This window comes from Hyperoodon ampullatus (assembly GCF_949752795.1).
Source record: "Hyperoodon ampullatus genome assembly, chromosome: 3".
NCBI lineage: Eukaryota > Metazoa > Chordata > Mammalia > Artiodactyla > Ziphiidae > Hyperoodon > Hyperoodon ampullatus.
This window is the reverse complement of record NC_136916.1, coordinates 167,104,366-167,125,409: the sequence shown is the minus strand read 5'-3', so window position 1 is coordinate 167,125,409 and position 21,044 is coordinate 167,104,366. Positions and strand designations below refer to the sequence as shown.

At 51.5% G+C, this 21,044-nt stretch overlaps 1 protein-coding gene across 4 annotated transcripts in view; it reads left to right on the top strand.

Moving 5' to 3' along the window:
- Positions 1-13,195: 13,195 nt before the first annotated feature.
- Positions 13,196-21,044, top strand: part of TTC7B (tetratricopeptide repeat domain 7B) — a gene marked incomplete at both ends in the record, with an annotated part of 240,931 nt that continues 233,082 nt past the window's right edge. For all 4 annotated transcript variants that reach the window (XM_079699318.1, XM_079699317.1, XM_079699316.1 and 1 more), the window contains one exon: positions 13,196-13,316. In XM_079699318.1, coding sequence (XP_079555444.1) covers positions 13,196-13,316 — 121 coding nt within the window. The remainder of the gene's footprint in view (positions 13,317-21,044) is intronic.

The following is a 21,044-nucleotide window of genomic DNA, read 5'->3' as shown; positions in this document are numbered from 1 at the left end:
ACCTGGGCACCTGCCCCCTCGTCTAGCCCCGCCAGTGTCTGGCCCTCCTTTGGGAAGCCTCATCCATCAGCCCCGTTCACCGTTAAAAGCCACAGAAACCAACTCTGGCTGATTTAGGCAGAAATGGAATTAATCTCAGGTGGTTCACAATCTCTGGGAGCCGCTGCTCGGTGTGGGCACCCAGGTGCACCTGGACCAACTCCACCCGCAGCTGCCAGAGCAACCGCAACTGAATCCGGAAGCAGCTGCCCCTGGACTCTGAGTGGTGTCTGCCTGGCAGAGTCGTTACCCAGCTTCACTGTAGCCACCAGGGAGTCTGGCATAGTGAGCACCTGGCATCTTCAGCCTCTCCAGTGGGAGGAGGGTTCCGCCTCATCAGGCAGGGAATTCCCCCAATACAGGACAGGACATAAAGATCCCAGGCGGCCATAAGGCATGAAAAATGGTTGTTCTGCCTCTCAGGAGTAAGGGCAGCTAGTAATTCTATTCTTTTTTCCACCTGCCTTCCCTGACCAGCACGATCTCTGAGTCTGGTAAAAGTCACTCAGGCAAAGTATTGATGAGAACTTTTTTCGTATAATGAGAACTTTTAAGATTTACTCTCTTAGTGAAGTAAGTCAGAAAGAGAAAAACAAATACCGTATGCTAACACATATATATGGAATCTAAAAAAAAAAAAATGGTTCTGAAGAACCTAGGTGCAGGACAGGAATAAAGACGCAGACGTAGAGAATGGACTTGAGGACACGGGGAGGGGGAAGGGTAAGCTGGGACGAAGTGAGAGAGTGGCATGGACATATATACACTACCAAATGTAACATGGATGGCTAGTGGGAAGCAGCTGCATAGCACAGGGAGATCAGCTCGGTGCTTTGTGACCACCTAGAGGGGTGGGATGGGGAGGGTGGGAGGGAGACACAAGAGGGAGGAGATATGGGGATATATCTGATATATAGCTGATTCACTTTGTTATAAAGCAGAAACTAACACGACATTGGAAAGCAGTTATACTCCAATAAAGATGTTAAAAAAAAAGATTTACTCTCTTCGCTACTTTCAAATATACGAACAATATTAACTACAGTCACCATGCCGTACATTACCTCCCATACCTCCCATAGCTGATTCATTTTCTAACTGGGAATTTATACCTCTTGATCCCCCTTCCCATTTCTCCCAACCCCCACCCCTGGCCTCTGGCAACCACCGATCTGTTCTCTGTATCTATGAGTTTGTTTTGTTTTGTTTTAGATTCCACATATGAGATCCTACGGTATTTGTCTTTCTCTGTCTGACTTATCTCACTTAGCACAATGCCCTCAAGGTGCATCCATGTTGTCGCAAATGGCAGGATTTCATTCATTTTTATGGCTGAGTAATATATATATATATATTATAATATATAACACACACATATATCTTGCATTTTCTTATTTTCTTTATTCATCTGTGTGTGGACACAGGCTGTTTCCATGTCTTGGTTATTATTGTAAATAATGCTGCAATGAACAAGGGGTGCACCTATCTTTTTGAATTAGTGTTTTCATTTTCTTCAGATAAATACCCAGAAGTGGAATTACTAGATCATATCATTGTACATCTTAAAAAAGAAATCTGGGTGGGGTGAGGACCAGTGTAACATCTGTCATGCTCCTTCAGCAACAGACATTCAAACCATCCGCTGCCACTATAGTTCATCAGAAAATAAAATAACTTCCTAGAATAGACAGTGCTGTCAGCATCTTTCTGCTGACCATAGACTATTCTGGGCAGTATTTTGAAAATGAAACTGATTTATTAAAAGCTTGCAAGAGGAGGCGAAAAGGCCTGAGGTTGACCTAACTGCTTTGCTGTGAGAGCCCTGGGCTGTGACCCAAGATCATGAGGGTGAGTCCCCTGGGGATGCAGCAGTGGCCTGCAAGCTTAGTGCTCACATAACCGTGGGCAGGTCACTTGGGTCTCAGTTTCCTTGTCTGTAAAACAAAGCTGAATCCCTCAAGAGTCCCTGGGTGGCAAACCTCAGGAATCCACATGCGTCAGTCAGGAGGGGTGTTTGTTATCAGAGAATACAAGCTGAGGAATCACCTGCTACCTGAGGGCTGGAAGGCAGCAGGGCCTCAGGTAGGTTGGGAAAGTGATCTTTTCTACAGCTAACGGACTCCTGTGAGCCAGAGCCAGCGGCCTAAGTCTGAGAAGTAGGCAGAGGCTGGTAGTGCAGGGCCTGGAGGGCATCTAGGAATGGATTCTCTTTCCATCCCCCCATCTCTGGACCTATGTGTCTGCTTCACTCCTCTTCTTCCTTCTGCAGACCAGTTTCCTCTGCTCCCCAGGCCGTACAGCAGATCAAGGCTGCCCTTGGGTACCATCTTCACCCTTAGGGTCCAGTCACTCACAGAAACCATCTCAATCAATTCTAGGACAGCACTGTCACAGGTGCATCTCTGGTCCAATTACTTGTAGGCAAAACCATGGCAGCTGCTAGGAGCCCTGATGAGGAGCCTGGAGTTCCGTGGTGAGAACAGGGCAGGCATCCAAAATTACCTACCCCAGAAGGACTGGACTACAGGCCCCCAGACAGGCCTAAGAGTCTGGGAGTGCAGGAGTGAATGGACTGTAGGGTAACTCTTCAGATTGTTCTGAAGCAGTCTCAAGGGTCATGAGGAGTTGATTGAAAGGCATTCTCAAACTTGAAGGTGCATCAGAACCACCTGGAGGACTTGTTAAAACACAGAGGGCTAGACCTCAGAGTTTCTGATTCAGTAGGTCTGGAGGGGCACAGTCTGAGAATTTGCATTTGTAACAAGCTCTGATGATGCTCAAATGCTTGGTTCCCAAAGTGGGGTCCACATTCCTGGCCCTGCCAGTTTCTTCAATCTGCAGGTTCCAGAGTCAGAAGGACTGGAAACAGGGGGTGGCGCCCGGTGTGCTCAACGTACATTCTGGATCCCTCTGTACACCACGGTTTGAGAGTCACGGTTTTAAAATGTTTCAAAACGTCAGAAATGTCTTTGTTCCCAACCTTGAGTGTCACCATGGGGAAATAAAAGGTGACCAGCCAAGGGATGTTTGTTCAGTATCATTAAACGGTTAAAGCGGTTAATTAATCAGTGTGTTTGAATTAAAACAAAACAAACTTTCCACTTTCACCAAAGAAATGCGGGTTACCTCAGGATGAGTAAATCCAGCCTTTGGGGTGGGTAAGAGGTCTTTTTTCTGGGCATTTTCATTTCTCCCTTCAAGAAGAGACGCACTCATCGCGTGGTTCTCCCCTCAGGGTAAATAAAAGCTGGGCAGAAGTTGGCAGACTCGCCCTGCCATTCCTGGATCTCGGGCGCCCAGCTGCCACTGGCCAACCCGCCTTGCAGTCTGCGCCGGCGCCTCAGGGATCCGCCAATGAAGCGCTGAGGAACTCCATGACTTCATCGGGTTACTCTCTCATTGGCTGCTGCCGCCGCGCCGGACCCGCCCCTTCCATTAGAGCTCGGGAAAACTGCGCGGGCCCCGCCCCTAGGTGGAAGGCTGGTTGAGTTCTTAACCTCGTCTTCGAGCCTTGCGGACTTCTCTTCAAACAGCAGATACCTCAGAAGGAAAATTCTGCCTTCTGACAAAGACTTGAGTGTGCCTCTCAGCCAGCCAAAGTACTGGTTTTCTGCGCTGACCTTTGACTGCTGAATCGCTGAGGTTGAGCTGGTGTCTTCAACCTTTCCTAGGTACCTGGCAGATCGCACGCATTTCCCACTTACTTTAATCGTGTATTTGAACGAGTTTTGTCCTGCATCTCAGTGGATGAGTTTCTCAAGCCCCAATTTACTGTGGAATGCTAGTGATCATCTGTCCCACATTTTACCTGGGAAGTAATTAGGTGGCGCCCACAAGGTCACACAGCTGGTTGGTGAACAGAGATGAAAATCAGATCCAGGGCTCCAACTGCAACTTCAGTGTTGCACACCTCCCACCCACCCCACCCGCCGTCTGCTGCCTGAGAGCTCAGAGCAGCATTGCAGTCCAGGAACCTCTGCCTGTAGGAGAACCCTCAGACTAATAAGGGATAACCCAGGTTTCCTCACATTCTAGCAACTGCCTAACTCCCACTTTGACAGGATAGAATCATGGACTACAATCTCCCAGAGCAGTGCTCTCATTTTACAAATGAAGAAATTGATGGGTACTTGATCACAAACCAGTTGTTGGTGGGTAGAGGCCGGACTTGACCCAGGCCTCCTGCTCTTCTTGTCCAGCAATGAGCCCCAAATGCTGGAAAGAATGGAAAGCCCACGAGTCTCCAGGGAAAGTTTTGTGCAGTGAGCACGGTTTCAGTACTGCAAGCATCTAATTTGGGAGTAAGGAAGCAATCCGAAGTGTTTGTATGCTTCTCTGGCTAGCCAGCAGTTCAGGTGAGCCTTCATCCCCAACCTTTCTGACCAACAGGTTCTTTGCTACAGGAAAGGAGACCAAGCTGTGGACTTTTTCTCCTGTGATGTAGGGGGTGATCTGGTGCTTGAAGTGTCTGAATGCTATGACCCTCTTTTGAGTCAAGGATTTTTGAAAACTCAGGACCACTCTGTTAGATGGGGAGACTTGGCCAGCAGACTAGACCTGAAATCCTTTTGCAAGGCTTGGCTCAGAGTTTACCTCCTTGAAGACTTCCTGGAATCTCCACCAACAAAGGTGGACCAAGGGCTCTGCTCATCTGAGTCCAACTGCAGTGCTACTGTTCACTTCTTTGTCCCCTTTCCAACTAGACCATGAGTTCCTGAGGGATGGCATCACACTTTATACAATTTTGTATTCTCAGGTCCTAACACAGTCTGACACATAGTAGATGCTCAATAAATGTTTGTTGAATTGAACTGTGGAAACCTTGCACGCTATTTGCCTTGTGCAGGGGAAGATCACTCGCAGTTCCTAACAGATGCAGATTTTGTGTTTATGAGGCTCCTTCACACAAAATGAGACTTCTCACTGTTTTTATTAGTAAAGTTGAAATGAAAACTTCACAACGGTTTGCTAATATTGGGTTGGCCAAAAAGTGCCTTCAGTTTTTAAGTAAAAATAAAATACACATTTTTCATTTTCACCAAGAACTTTATTGGACAACATATTCACCCTTTTGTTCCACTGCCTTCTGCCATTTTTCAGGCAACTTCATAATTCCATCTTCCCAAAACTTTTTATCGTTTTGAGCAAAGAACTGTTCCAGATGCCCTTTACAGTCTTCCAGGTAATTGAAATTTTTTCCATTAAGAGAATTTTGTAAAGACTGAAATAAATGGAAATCCGAACATGCAATGTCTGGTGAATACTGTAGATGAATCAGAACTTCCCAGCCAAGCTGTGACAGTTTTTGCCTGGTCATCAAAGAAACATGCGGTCTTGCGTTATCCTGATAGGAAGATTATGCGTTTTCTGTTGGCTAATTCTGGACACTTTTTGTCGAGTGCCGCTTTCAGTTGGTCTAATTGGGAGCAGTACTTGTTGGAATTAATCGTTCGGTTTTCCGGAAGGAGCTCATAATAGAGGACTGCCTTCCAATCCCACCATATACACAACATCACCTTCTTTGGATGAAGACCAGCCTTTGGTGTGGTTGGTGGTGGTTCATTTTACTTGCCCCACGATCTCTTCCATTCCACATTATTGTACAGTATCCACTTTTCATTGCCTGTCACAATTTGTTTTACAAACAGAACGTTTTCGTTACATTTAAGTAGAGAATTGCATGCGGAAATACGGTAGAGAAGGTTTTTTCGCTTAACTTATATGGAACCCAAACGTCAAAGCGATTCACATAACCAAGCTGGTGCAAATGATTTTCAGCACTTGATCTGGGTATTTTTTTGAGTATGTCAGCTATCTCCTGCATGGTATAATGTTGATTGTTCTCAATTAATGTCTGGATTGGATCGCTATCAACTTCAACTGGTGTACCTGACCACGGAGCATCATCCAGCGAGAAATCTCCAGCACGAAACTTCACGAACCACTTTTTTTTTGCGGTACGCGGGCTTCTCACTGTTGTGGCCTCTCCCGTTGCGGAGCACAGGCTCCGGACGCGCGGGCCCAGCGGCCATGGCTCACGGGCCCAGCCGCTCCGCGGCATGTGGGATCTTCCTGGACCGGGGCACGAACCCGTATCCCCTGCATCGGCAGGCGGACTCTCAACCACTGCGCCACCAGGGAAGCCCCACGAACCACTTTTGACATGTTTGATCAGTCACTGAACCTTCTCCATACACTGCACAAATCATTTTTTGTGTTGCAGTTGCATTTTTACCTTTCTTGAAATAATAAAGCATAATATACTGACAATGTTGCTTTTTTCATCCATCTTCAACATTAAAATGGCTATACAAAAATTCACCAATTTTGATGTCTTTTTCTTAAATGCATGCTGATATAACAGCTGTCACATACAATCTAACAGAATTGTTTCAAATGAAGTTAAAGACAGCTAAGTGCTACTAGAGCCACCTTATGGAAAAAACCGAACGAACCTTTTGGCCAACCCAATACAACTCCATAAAAACAAACAGATCCCTTGTGCTTACCTAATTCCTGATTGCCCTTTAAAACTCCAGAAGTGTGAATCAATTGCATTATTCAAATCAGAACCCTCCATGTTTTTTTTTTCTGTGCCTGGTCTGCTAGGAAGCTCAAAAATCCTATCCACACTCTTAGGAACAGTTTCCTCCCTGGTGACAAGCATAATGTTCTCCCCTATATCTGTGTAGTTTCTGATCTTTACTTTGCTCTTCATTTAGACATATAAGCCCACTCTTTGCCTTTCTGGAAGAAGGTAGGACAGGTGATAAATAGGGTAACAGGAAAGTATCCCCAGAACTCTAAGTGTGAAAAAAACACAAAGATAAGTGATTTCTATCATACAGACTAAACCAAAAACTAACTTGATTTTTGTTATGGTGTCCAAAGCCTAGGCAAGGTTATCACGAATGGAGATGAAAAGTGAGAAGCCTCAGAGCTATTCCAGCTTCATCCTGGGCAGGGGGACGCAGATCTGACACACATGGATATTCTCAGCCCCAGAGAGGTGGTTCAGAAATGGGACCAAGAAGGCTCACAGAGCTTTTCCAGGGCTTGGGTAATGACCTTCTTGAGACTTTCCTCTCTCTGGTTCCAAGTCCACACTCACCAAGCAACCTCCAAGCAAGCATTTCAGCTTTGCAAGCATCCTGACACTGGGAACTAGGTCTCTGGGTATGGGGCACTGGGGGACGGCTTACATCATGAATGGAATTGGCATGGAGCATAAGTGAGGGCCGCTGGTGGACTTCATTGTGGGAGCAGGTGGAGCACCCTGGAGCACCCACGTGTTTCCGGACTTGCAAAGCTGAAGGCCATGCAGGAACGTGGTTTCCGCACTCAGGTCATGCCATGCTGGTTCCCTCCTTGAACAGCCAGCCAGCCAGTCAGCCTCCTACATCTGGCTGTCCCTCTCAAAGGGTAACAGATGGTTAATTGGAAACACCAGCTCGGTGCCTGCAGTGGGGTTGCTCAGCAAGGATCCCACTGGTTTGTTCCTACAGTGGGAACCATGGCTCCAGGCAGCAGCAGGTGGCCCTTGGGAAGAAAGTCAGGGGAACCCAGGGTATTTTAGGGGGGGAGGGGCACAGAGCCATCTTGAGTCATCCTCAGAAACCCTGCTCAAAACAGTGGCAGCGATGCAGCTTTATAAACAGCAGCCTCATTCATAAAAGCAAACCTGGGCACTGAAGTATGATAAACCTGGAGGATGGATAATATACTCCATGCCATGGAGTATTACACTAGAAAAGGAAGGAACCACGGCTATGCATAACAAGGACAAATCGTGGAGCGTAATGAGCAACAAAGCAAATTACAGAACAGGACACCATTTTAGAAAGCACGAAACTAAACAGCATCATACGGTTACATATCACACTCATATTACTAGGGGTGGCAGGAAATGTCTGTTGATAAAACTACTTAAAAAACAAAATAAGGATGTAATCAACACAAAAATCAAACTTGTGGTTAACTCTGAGATGGTCAGTTGGGTCCCTGGTGTTCACTTTATTATTTTATTATGTAGGTGCCTCTTGATTATATATATATTTTTTTGTTTGTTTGTTTGTTTTTGTTTTTGTTTTGTGGTACGCGGGCCTCTCACTGTTGTGGCTTCTCCCGTTGCGGAGCACAGGCTCCAGATGCGCAGGCTCAGCGGCCATGGCTCACGGGCCCAGCCGCTCCACGGCATGTGGGATCTTCCCGGACCGGGGCACGAACCCGCATCCCCTGCATCGGCAGGTGGACTCTCAACCACTGCACCACCAGGGAAGCCCAATTATATGTTTTTGTAGGTGTCAAAAACTTCATAATTAAAGACATCCAAAGGCACTGCAGCTATCATGTCTCAAGCATGAGCACTGTGGCTGGTTTCCCAGTTCGTCACAAGCACTGCTGTAGTGCCCGCCCACAGGGCTCACCGAGCACGCGTGGCTCACACCCCCTGAGCTCTGGGGAGTCTCCCCGCTCAGGTAGCCAGATGACAGGGCTGCTGCCTGGCATGGTGAGGTCAAAGGTTAGCAGCGATTATTCTGTTAGCACACTGAGGCCCCTTGTCATCTCCTCTTTCCGGATTTCCACCTCCCCCTCAAACCTGACCCATATGCTTCAGCAAGCTGATTTGCACTTGACTGCGGGCCTGTCTGCCTGGAGTACAACTCCAGCCCCACCACCTTCCTTCTACTCATTCAGCCGTTCAACAAATATTTACTATGTCTCTACTACGTGCCAGGCGCCATTCTCAGTGCTGGGGATGCAGCAGTGAACAAGACCACACCAAAATCCCTGCCCTCATGGAGCTGACATTCTAGTGAGGGAGGCAGACAAACACTAAATGAATAAATATGAATCAGGCGGTGACAAGCAGAAGCCTACAGCTGAGTAAGGGGACAGAGAGTGGAGGGAAGGACAGGGAGTGGGTTTGGATGGGGTGGTCGGGAAGGTCCCTCTAAGGAGGTGGCCTTGGGTCAGGGACCTAGATGAAGGGAGGGGACCACGTGGATATGTGGGAAGGGTCTTCCAGGCCGAGGGAGGCACAAGGGCAAAGGCCCGGCCCCTGTTCACTCGAGTCTCTTTCTTTCCAGGGGGCTCCCCCGCCCCGCCCCAGCCTGCCTCCTTTCTCAAGCCCTCTCCCCTCTGCTTACCACTTGCCCTGTTCTAGTTGTGGGTTTTTGTTTTTTTTTAATTGAAGTATAGTTTGTTTTCCTTATTCTTTTTTTTTTTTTTTTTTTTTTTTTTTTGCGGTACACGGGCCTCTCATTGTTGTGGCCTCTCCCGTTGCAGAGCACAGGCTCCGGACGCACAGGCTCATCGGCCATGGCTCATGGGCCCAGCTGCTCCGCGGCATGTGGGATCTTCCTGGACCGGCGCACGAACCTGCGTCCCCTGCATCGGCAGGCGGACTCTCAAGCACTGCGCCACCAGGGAAGCCCTGTTTGCCTTATTCTAGTTGTCCAGGGGGCCCAGGCTTTTGGGGGAAGAGGACTGGGACATTTCCAGACCACCGAGGCATCCCCATTTGCATTGACCTTTGCTCTGAACATTTAGCCAGTCTCCATGGCTCCTGGCAAGCCAGCTCTCCTGCAGGAATTATCCTGGAGTCAGACTTCCTGAGCCATCTTCCACTTAGCTCCTTTCCTGCCAGCCATTGCCAGGCCTCAAGGCTGGATTCGGCCTACAGGCTGTGATTTTTCACATCCCTGTCAAACCTGTAACAGCAATGCCTGGAAAAAAGATGTCGGCTTAATTATTATTATTAGCATGAACGACTTGCTACTACTGAGGTTCCCTGAGTGCCGCCTGCAGGTAAACTCACCTGGAAAACCATTTGGGGATGTGCTCCCCCTGTGATCACCTGTATATCTCAGGGTTGCTGTGGCAGCTGCCAGAGCAGCCGGACAACAGGTGAGGATCAAAAAACATCACAGATGTGGGAATGAGCCCAGAGACCAAGGATCCCAACTGTCAGGCTGACAATGTTTATCAGCTTCTGCTCCCAACCCCCATATCCCAGCAAACTCAGCGCTCAGGCAGATGGTCAGAAGGGTAGGCTGGTGGGTGTCAGTCACTTCCAGGACGGCCTGCTGTGAAGGTGGAAGCCTCAAGTGTAGTCACTTATTATTGTTGTGTTAAATCCTGAAGGAAAACATCTGCAGGCTGATTCTCGACCTTGGAGATCTCCAGCCTCGTCCATTCATTCATTCATTCATTCATTCACTCTTTCATTCAAGCTCCTACACTGTGCCAGAGCCTACACTGGGTGCAAGGGGTACAGAGACACGGAATGTCAGGGCACATTTATTGCACTCTTATGGTCTATCAACACCCTTCTAAGTGCCTTACCTGTATTTCCTCATTTAATTCACAATCAACTCTACAGGGTAGTATTATAGCTGAGGAACTGTTGGCGGGGAAGGCAGGAACTATTTGATGCCACTGCCAAGCAGCACATGCTGAGTCAAGGGTCAAGGTCTACTCTGCCCTCATGAAGACACAGGCCTTGTCTCTGGAACTTATCAGCTGGTGGGGGAGCAGAGAGATGGACACCAATAATATACCTTACAGTGTGGCAACTGAGGCAATGTAAACATCAGTCATTATATGACAGAGTTTGTTATAAGAAGCCCTATCGGGGCTTCCCTGGTGGCGCAGTGGTTGAGAGTCCACCTGCCGATGCAGGGGACACGGGTTCGTGCCCCGGTCCGGGAAGATCCCACATGCCGTGGAGTGGCTGGGCCCGTGAGCCATGGCCGCTTAGCCTGCGCGTCCAGAGCCTGTGCTCCGCAACGGGAGAGGTCACAAGAGTGAGAGGCCCACGTACTGCAAAAAAAAAAAAAAAAAAAAAAAAAAAAGAAGCCCTATCACAGAGGGAAAGAGCAACTACTGTGGGATCACACAGGATCTGTCAGATGTTGAGCAAGGCTTCTTGGTGACCCTTGGCTTGGGTCTCAAAGAATGCACAGGAATTTCCCTCCTGGACCAGAGGGGAGAGGACATCCTGTGCAAGCATCTGGAGAAACAGACCTCCGTGCTAAGAGGAGAATATGAGCGTCCGGGGATGGTGGTGGAAATACCTCCTGTGGAGCTTCCTTCTACTTCTCTTCCCATTTCCTTTTGGTGAAACGAAAGAATCCAAGCCCCCAAAGGGACCTCTGTTGAAACTTTGACATTCTATTTCCCCTCTCCTTGAGCTGTCCATAGCATCTGAGGCTCATCAGGCCAACCTTCATCACCTCATAGGTCCTTGCAGGTGCCTGAGGTTATGCCGGTCACATCAGAAGGCATCTCCGGATCTGCCTTCCTCACATCTCTGAATATCTGAGTTTCAGCTTCACCCTTGGTTGACTGGGGTCCATGTCTTTTCCTTCCAAGAACAGCCCCAGGGCTGCTGAGGGGGTGAGAGACGAACCTGCAGGTAAGAACTCCTGGAAAGCTAGAGTAAGGCACCCCTGGAAGGGATGATGTTGACTATGACTTGGTGCTTCCTCATACCTGACATTCCAGACTGTCAGCTCCATCCTCAAACACGGTATCCAGAATCCGACCCTCTCACCACTGCCACAGCTATCACCCTGGTCCATCCACCACCATCTCCCTCCTGAACTACTGGCAGTATTCTCAGCCCTGCAGCCACAGGGGTATTCCTAAAATGTAGGTCACATCATGACGTTCATTAAAAGTCTGCATGGATGCCCCATTTCACCAGAGGAAAAGCCAAAGTCTCCATAATGGTCTGCAGGCCCAACATGAACTCAGCTCTGACTCCCACCTCTGAGCTCTCCCGCTTCGACCCCCTCCCTTTCTCTACCCCAGACACTTGGGTCTCTTTCCTGTTCCCCCAACTTATTAAATATGCTCCAGGGCCTTTGTACTTGCGGTACCCTCTGCCCAGAGACAGTCTCTCTCACCTTCTTCAAGCTTTTGTCCAATGTCACTTCAAGGAGGCCATCTCTTACCACCCTGTCAATGCTTTATTCTCCCCATTGGACGCTGCTCTGTTTTTTCAGCTAACCATTTTTACCTTCTGATTTACTACTTTATTTTGCTTATTTATTCCCCTGCCTGGAATGTAACCAAGGCAGGTGTTCTGTTAGTTTCCTGCTGTATCCCCAGCACCTGCAACAGGACCTAGCCGTAGTAGGTGATGACTACATAGTTATCGGGTAACTGAAAGAAGGCACAGTTTGGACACCGGCCCTCAGCTCTGTCTGCAAGGCCAAGACAAGGAAACCCCACTGCAGACTCTCCATCCTCCTCAGACGGCAAGGGAGCTGACATCTGAGCTGGCAGTCCTTGCCCGGCTCAATCCAACTCGCCTGAACAGACATTGATGGAGCCCTGGGCAGGTGCTGAGCCTGCTTGAGAGGGATGAGTCTCCACCCACCTCGAACTGGGTGGGGCGAAGGCTGCCTGGGGCAGAGGGGGCCTGCTAAGGGGCACAGGCCAAGCCAGGCCCAGAGGGATCTCCCAGAAACCTGAGATGGCACGGCAGGCTCAGGCAGGCCTCCCCGTCACACCCACCTCATATCCCAGGCCCACTACTCCGGCCTGGCCCGTGACCGTCCTCAGGGTCACTGCCCTTTCTAGGCCCTATTCCTGAGGGTCTGCGGGGCTCCCAGTCTCTGCCTCGCTCCCTCCCTTCCTCCCGGGTCTCCCTCCTCCACGCCCCCATTCGGCCAGACCCCTACCACCACAGCCCCTGCTCTTCCTCACCTCTCTCTTCCACGCCTTCCCCCTCGAATCTGGACCCCAGCCCCAGGCCCCCTCCAGGTCCCGTTCCCGGGCCTCCTTCCCCGACCCGGCCTCCGCCGCACCTCGCCCCTCCTCGCGCCTCCCCCTCCCCCCCGCCCGGGCCTCGCCCCGGGACCGGCCCCGGCCCCGGCCCCGACCCGGACCCGGACCCGCACTGCGGCTCCGGCCCTGGCCGGTAGGGGCCGCTCCTCGCGGCGCCCGGGGCCCCGCCGCGCCAGCCGCCGCCGCCCGCCTCCCCGCCCCTTCCCCAGCCGGCGCTCCCGTTACGCCGCGGAGCCGGGAGCCGGAGCCCGAGCCCGCGGCGGCAGCGGGAGGCGGCGACGGGGGCGCCCGGGCGGCGGCGGCGGCGGCGGGGCCTGCGGGGCCTGCGGGGGGGCTGGCCGGGCCCGGCCAGGCCGCGATGGCGACCAGGAAGGCGGGCTCGCGGCTGGAGACGGAGATCGAGCGCTGCCGCTCCGAGTGCCAGTGGGAGCGGATCCCCGAGCTCGTCAAGCAGCTGTCGGCCAAGCTCATCGCCAACGGTACGCGCCGGGAGCTCCGGCCTGGGCTGCTGGAGGCGCCGCGGCCTCCGCCGATCGCCGGGCCGGGCCCCCGAGGCGCGGCGGGACGCGGGCAGGGGCGCGGGCAGGGGCGCGGCCGGGTCACGAGGGCGCTGAGCCCGGAGATGTGCGCGGCGGGGCCAGGGCCTCGGGAACCCGGGGTCCGCGGAGCGGCGCGGTGGGGGCGTCCTGCGGCCGAGGGCTTGTGCCGGGCGTCCCAGAGTTCCGGCGTGCAGGGCGGGCTTCTGCGGAGTCAGGGGGTGGGTGTCTCGGAGTCGGCTGCTGTACTGGGGTCCCAGGGGGTCAGGGGCCGGCCTAGGGGCTCTGAGAAGTTGGAGGTGATGGGGGAGGGTGCGTCCTCAGGACTCGGGTGTGGATGTATGGGGATCCAGGGTGTGTGTATGGTGTACTCGGAGTCACGATGTATTTACGGGGGTCCTGCGAATGGAAGTGGTGAGCAGAGACCCCTGGGAAATATGCTCTGTAAACAGATGGCGTTCAAGGGGCTCCAGGTGGAAGCCCAGGCTTGGGGTGTGTGGGGGGTGGTGGTGGAAGTCGGGTTGAGATGTGTCCCGGGGTCCAGAGGGTAGGATGTCGAAGCTGTGGATCTAGGGAGGTCGGGTTTGGGAATATGGGGGAAATAGAGTCAGGGGAGTCAGGAGGGAGAATATTGTGGAGAGAGGTGGCAATGTGGTTGAAGAATGTTGGGAAATGGAGTTGGGTGTGTGAGGGGCTTGGGGCCTAGAGGAAGAGGGGGTCGGAGAGATCCAAGGAGTAGGAACCTGGTGCCTGGAGTTAGTCTATGACCCGGTTGACTCAACTGGTTCTCATACCCAATGGAATCAAAATTGCATCCAAAATCCCATTTCAGAGCACAGCTCCACGTGTCCTTATTTGTTTTGGAAGCAAGTATCCTTAATATTTGCTTGTCTTTTAGTGCCCGCCAAAACCGCAGGCACCAATGGACTGGTGAGAGGGCAGAGGTTTTGTCACATTTCATCTCAGGCTTCCTGAGGCTGGGTGAGCACATGTTGGCTGAACAAATGAATGAATGAATAAATGACACTTCTGAAAAAGGACCGCCACACTGTTTTCAACCTTCTCGCCTCAAACTACCCAGAAATGGAGAGGGATGTCGTGTGTCCTCTTCAGGAATGGTTTATATTTGTGCCTTTTATGGTATCAGAGCCTCAAAATAAGAACTTGGTTTTGTGCACTCTCAACTGTGGTACCTTGCTTTGGGCCGGTATTTCCTGGGCAGATGCAGGTGCCATGATCATAGCAGGGGCATGTGGAACATGCTGACTCTTCTCAGTTAAGCGAGCATTTGAGGAAAAGGCGTTCAGTCCCCTGGGCCCCAGTGGCAGCCTGACCTTGCTGTCCCTGTAAGGGTCACGAGCTTGCCCTCTTGCCTCTCTTCCCTGTACCTGCAAAGTTTTCTTGTTTCTTCAGAGTTCGACAATCCTGGGTCTACTTTGTCACTTCCCAGCTGTGTGGGCATGTAATACCTTCAGGGCAGGTTGATCTTAGGATTAAGTCAGTTCATTTGTGAGCCCCCTGGTTTTTCCCTTCAGAACCCACTTGTTTCCTGCTTTATTTACTCATTCAACCAATATTTGCATGCCCACATGTGCCAGGCATCAACAGTGGTGAATAGCACTGACCAAGCTTCTACCGTCATGCGCTTACCTCCTCCTCTGAGACAGATGGTAAGCAAATACGGACACAGTAAACCAGGTAGCTTCAGATAGTGAGAAGTGATTTGAAGAAAACAGACAAGATCATGTGACTGAGAATGATGGGTAGGGGAGGTGGGGTAACTCAAACTATGGTGGTCTCTGGAATGAGAGGGTAGATGGGCTTGCAGTGGCTTGAGCCGATCTTACCTTCATGGCCCCTCTAGGCTTGGCTCCCTTTCCAAGGCTTGGTCCCTAGAATCTAAGCCACAGTCATTAATGGGGCTTGCGGGGGGAGCAGGTTGTACGGGGCACTGTGGTCCATGGGTCTATGTGCAAGTTTGGTTTGGGGAAACTCATGAGAGAGAGATTTCTGCCCCAGAACCCACGTGGTAAGCAGCAGCCATTGATGGCCGAAGGTCACACAGACTAGAAAAGGTCAAAGAGATTGCTCAGGAAGATTAAAAAAAAAAAAGAAAAAGGATGAAACAAAACAGAATTATTGTGGCTTTCCTTTGGGGTTCAGAGAAGTGCTTGTAGGAGGGTCTTTCCCTTTCTTTGGCTGATGGGGGCTCCCTTGACTGGCAGTGGGACTTCCTCCTGGCTTTGGGGGCACCAGACCCACCTGGGTGCACTAGACCTCAAGTTTTGGTCAGATTTGGCAAAATCCCTAAGCTAAAACATTTGCTGTTTAGAATAAGGACAGCGAGTTAATGTCATGTTTGTCATACTAAGACATTTACCTTGAAGGCAACCACAGGCAGAAAAGGGCACAGTCTTTGGAACCAGCCAGACCAGTGCCTGAGTCCTGGACCTGCCACTTCCTAACTCTGTGACCTTGGTCAAATTACTTAACCACTCGGAGCCTCAGTTGTTTCGTCTTAGAATGAGGATTAAAAGACTTACCTTGTAGGGGTTGTTACGAGATTCAAAGGAGTCTAAAGACTCCCAGGGCTAGCCACAGAGCCTCACACCTTAGTAGGCAGGCCCTTCATTCATTCACTTATTCATTCATTCCACAAAAACTGAGTACTTGCCTATGTGCTGGTCACTGTTTTAGGCACGGGATCTACCAGTGACCACATCAGACAAACATCCCTGCCCTTATGACACCCACATTCTAGTAGGGAAGGGGCAGGGAGACAGATAAATAAAATCATGAAGTAAAATGTACAGGATGTCCGATGGTGGTAAGTGGTATGAGAAGAATAAAGAGGGGAAGAAGGAAAAGTGCTTTGGGGTGGGATGGGGGTGGGGCTTGTTTAAACGGGTGGCCGGGGAAGGCCTCGACGGGAAGGCAGCATCCGAGATAAGAGCTAAGTTGGTGGAGTGTGTTCCAGGGAGGGGACTTCAAGGGCAGAAGCCTGGTGAGGGCAGAGGGGCGGCAGGGCCAGATGGCATGGGGCCTCGTGGGTCATGGTTAAGGCTCTGGGTTTTCTCTGAGTGATGTGGGAGCCCCGGGAAGCTTCGTTCTCGCCGCTCCCCGCCTGCAGCGGGCCTCTCCGCTCAGCACCTCAGCGTCTGTGCTCCAGGCATGGCAGCCCCTCCCCATGGAGGCCGGTAAATAGCAGACACTTTCAGAGCCTGCTGCTCCAGCCTGACTCCTGTGAGATAAATTGGTTTAGATAGTTTTGCCAAGAGGTGTATAAGGAAGAAAAGGGCCAATGCCAAGCTGGAAACAGAGCCCAGAAGTTCCTTTTCTGCCTCATACCCCACTGCAGTCACTGCTTTTGATCACTCCGTCTCAAGGAGCCAAAATGTGTGGCAGCTAAATGCCAGGCCCTGATGAGTTCCAGCAAGAGAGTGGGGATGGGAATACATACAGGCTAAGGGGGGTGGGAGAGTCCACTCAAGCCCAGGCTTTTGCTACCTCAAGTGTGGTCAGGGGTCCAGCAGCATGGGCATCGTCTGGGAGCATGTGAGGAGCGCACACTCTCGGGCCCCACCCCCGACCTGCAGGGGATGGGTGGGCACAGGGAAGTGGGAAGGGCCCTGGCCTGGAGATGGCGTGGCCGCCCAAGGGGTCAGGGGTGAACATGGAGAACCGCACATCGGCTTCTTGTCGGCTCACAGGTCAGCCCTGGCCCTGGGAGGGCAGTCCCAGCTGCCTTCTGTCCCCAGGTGGTCGCCCTCTAGCCTCCTAACTCTAGTGGCTAGGTTCACTGCTGTGTGAGAAAGTACAGTGATCTGGCCCCTGGGCTTCAGTTCGGCCTCTGGCTGGCTGGGTGACCTTGAGCCAGTTACTTAACATCTCTGAGCCTGCGTTTCCTCATCAGTAATATAGGGTTAATAATACCTAACCCATCAGGGTGGCTGTGAGGATGAAATGAGTTGATATATGTTAAACTTGGTATATGCAAAACACTGGTGTGCACTCCCTCCTGCTGGCTCAGCATGACCCTGGGCAAGGCAGGCCAGGTCCTGGCTATCACCTGGTTGGGAAAAAGTGTGGGAGACCTCGAGATGACACACCTGAGCTGTGCCTGGTCAAGACTTCCGCGTACTTCAGTAACAGGCCTTTTGGAGCCTTCACCCGCCCCGAAAGACAGCCACTCGCTCTGAGGCGGTGTCGGCCTCTCCCCACTTCCCCAGGCTGCTCAGCTTCTCAGACGGGCTCAGTTGCTGAGCTCACTTAGAGCAATTAGGCCCTAATCACAGCGTCTCCTTGAAGGGACCATCGCCCTTCTGGTTAGGTGTGATTTGGGGTCACTTTAATTACCTCTTGGTGAGGGGTAGGTAGGGAAGTGGTGCCTGAAACAAAGAATATTTAGGGGAGCAGAGTTTGGTTACGAAATATACTTAGATCTTTGAGTGAGAGTGAGGTTCTCGCCTTTGCCAATAGCTGATATTCCTGTGGTTTGAAGGAGGGCACGGTGGCACTGTGGCTTCCCCTTTCGGAGGAGGGCCGGGCTCGCTCAGGCCCCTGGAGGTTTCCCAGAGAGGCGGAGAGGTAATGGTGGATGGGGGGCCCCTCTGCCCGCCCGAGGGGCTTCTTAGGAAACAAGGCTGAGGTGTATCTGAGAGCCTGCAGTGGGGTGAGAAGGTAGCCCTGGCGTGTAGGAATGGCTTCTTTGGACACTCCTGGGGTACAGCAGACTCTCGGGAAGCCCCCAGACACAGGGGAAGGAAACTTAGGAGACGCTCCCTCCTAGCCTTCCCGGGCCAGCGTCCTGCATTCAAATGCTCTGTCCTGCTGTCCTCTGAAGGACATGCCTTTGTGGCAGACCACACGTCCTGATTTTTGGATCCAGAAGATTCACTTATTCCACAATGCACATGGGTGGCTCTGAGCTAGGCATTGGGGCTCACGTGGTCGCTGCGGTCAGGGCAAAAACACTGTGACCTTGTGGCTCCACACAGTGGGGCTGGGACTGCTCGGCTCCTCCTCCACGCCCCACCCCCCACCCCCCGACTCCAGGACACAGAAATTTCAGGCTCTGAGTGGAGAGGAAGGAGGATACCCGACATCCATCCGCTTGGCCAGCCAGCCTTTCCAGCCTGACCTCCCATCCCCTGGGTGTGCAGGGCCCCTCCGTTGGCTGGTTTGGCCTCCTGGACCTTCTCGCTCCCCTTGCTTTTCATCTCTCACCTGTGCTCAAGCTGTTGGGCTCCAGAGTCCTCTCTGCAGGTCAGAAGCCTAGCCATCTGTCAAGGTCTGGTTCAGGTTCCTCCTAGCTGTCCTTCCCTCACAGAAAAGGCTGTTTGCCTCTGAGAAGACAACCACAGAGAGTTAGAACCAGATGGGCCCTGAGCGATCACATGGGATAGCAGTTTTCACACTGTCCTGTCGAGAAAGCACCCTGGTGACCAGGTGGGCAGGCCTCACTCACTGGAGCAGGTACATTTTCCCTTAAAGTTTCCTTTGAAGGAAGGGCTAATGTGCTTAAAAAAAACACATTTGAAACCCACTGGTCTAGTCCAACCTCCCCATCTTATAGATGAGAAAACAGGCCCAGAGAGAGAGAGGTGTCTTCCTTAAAGCCATCAGCCGGCGATGGCAGAGGTGAGCAGAGTGGGTCAGAGGTCTGGACCCTGGGTCAGAGTGTTACTCTGCCTTGTGAAACCCCATGTGTAAAGTGGGGACACACGTCCAAAATTCCTTTTCTGAAACCCTTGGGGCCAGTTGTGTTTCAGGATGCAGAATTTTTCAGAGTGCAGTGTATTTACTGGACATTACGTGACACTCCCCCTGGGGTTAGCGGCAGTGCTTCATGAGAAAGCAAGCAGTATTTCTGCATCAAAACATATCAACAGTCATTGCAAAAGGGATAAATAGACTCCAAATAACCTTATGTTGGTTCAGTTTAACTGCCCAGTAAGTTAACGACAAAACCCAGCTTTTGGTTTGTAGAGAGGTCTGGATTTTGGAAATTATGGACAAGGGATCATGAACCTGTAATGACAGTGCTAAACTGGTAAGGTGGCCGGAAGGACCGCATGAGAACAGAACAAAATAAATAAGCCAAAGAGCACCTGAAAGTGCTTTTAGCCCGGGGCCTGCACAGAGTAAGCCCTTAGACAGCAGAGGTAGCATGGGCTGTCTCGTGGTGGGTGCTGGCGTCTCCCACCTCCCCGCTCAGGGCCGCTTCCCCTCTGCCACACTGTCTGCTGGGCATGTGCCTGGTCTGCCCACTGTGGTGGTCCTTCTGCAGGACAGAAGGCGTGCTCCTGCTTTAGTGGGCCGCCAGCCTCCTAGGCCGCACTGGGTGTGCTGTGTCCAAGTGGCCCGCAGACTTTCACCAGGGTAGGCTTCTGACCGGTTGGAACCGGTCTTTCAGGAAGCAAGGCTGAGGGCCTTCCAAAATGGATGTGAGGGCCCAGGTACAGGTGATGACCCCGTCCCTGCGGGGTGTTGCGCTGCGGGGACTGGTGTTTACCTGTGGGGTTGATGGTGTCCATCCAGCATTCTCCGCCTCCACTCATTTTGCTTCTTCCTAATTGAGCCCTGATTTTGTTCAGCTGTCGGCCCCTCTGAGTGCCATGTGTTTTATGATAGGTGGGCCTTGGCCCCAAGGGTCTACTCCCTTGCCTGTCATTGGTTGAGGCATGAGCATGTGACTCAGCTCCAGCCCATGAGACATCAGAGACATCTGCTGTGGGAGGGGGCTTCTGGGAAGGATTTCTTCATGCTTAAGAGTGACGTACATGCTTAAGAGGGAAGAAGAACGTTCTCTCTTCTTGCCCTGGAAATGGTTCATACTTTTGAGACGTGGAGCTGCAGCCATTTTGTGCCAGGAGACTCTCGGCTCAGGAGTGAGGGGGCTCCGTGGGTTACGGAGGGTGGGGACACGGAGACACGGGGAGAGCCTGCTCATGCTGCCGAGCTGCTGACGCCCCACGCCTGCAGCGGTCCTTCCCTGGACTTCCTGTTACCTGAGATAATAAACGCCTTCTTGTTGAAGCCTTGTTGAGTCGGGTGTTCAGTCATTACTTGCTGCTGAAGGCGTTCTAACTGGTGCACCTCTTCACTTACCCAGAGCACCTGCCGTCGGCCGGCTTTGCACCAGGCTGCACCCAGAGGGCCTTTGCTCCTGATTCACATTGCCCTCAAGTGGGTGTATTCCTGTCCCTCTGGGTGACCTTGTGCTTGGCAGGTGGTGGAGGGTTCCAGACCTTTGACCTGTGTGAAAGCCACTGCTTCCCATCTGAGGAGCCAGGAAGAGGGACGAGGTCTTTTTCTTTTTAATTTTGAATTTTTATACAAATTGGAAATTTTACTTTCCATCTACAGTTATTACAAATATTGGCTATATTCCTCGTGTTGTACAATACATCCTTGAGCCTATCTTACACCCAATACTTTGTACCTCCCACTCCCCCACTCCTGTATTGTCCCCTCCCCCAACCTGGTGATCACTAGTTTGTTCTCTATATCTGTGAGTCTGCTTCTTTAAAAAAAAATTTTTTTTTTAAATAAATTTATTTATTTACTTTTGGCTGTGTTGGGCCTTCATTGCTGCACACGGGCTTTCTCTAGTTGCAGTGAGCGGGGGCTACTCTGTGTTGCGGTGCACGGGCTTCTCATTGTGGTGTT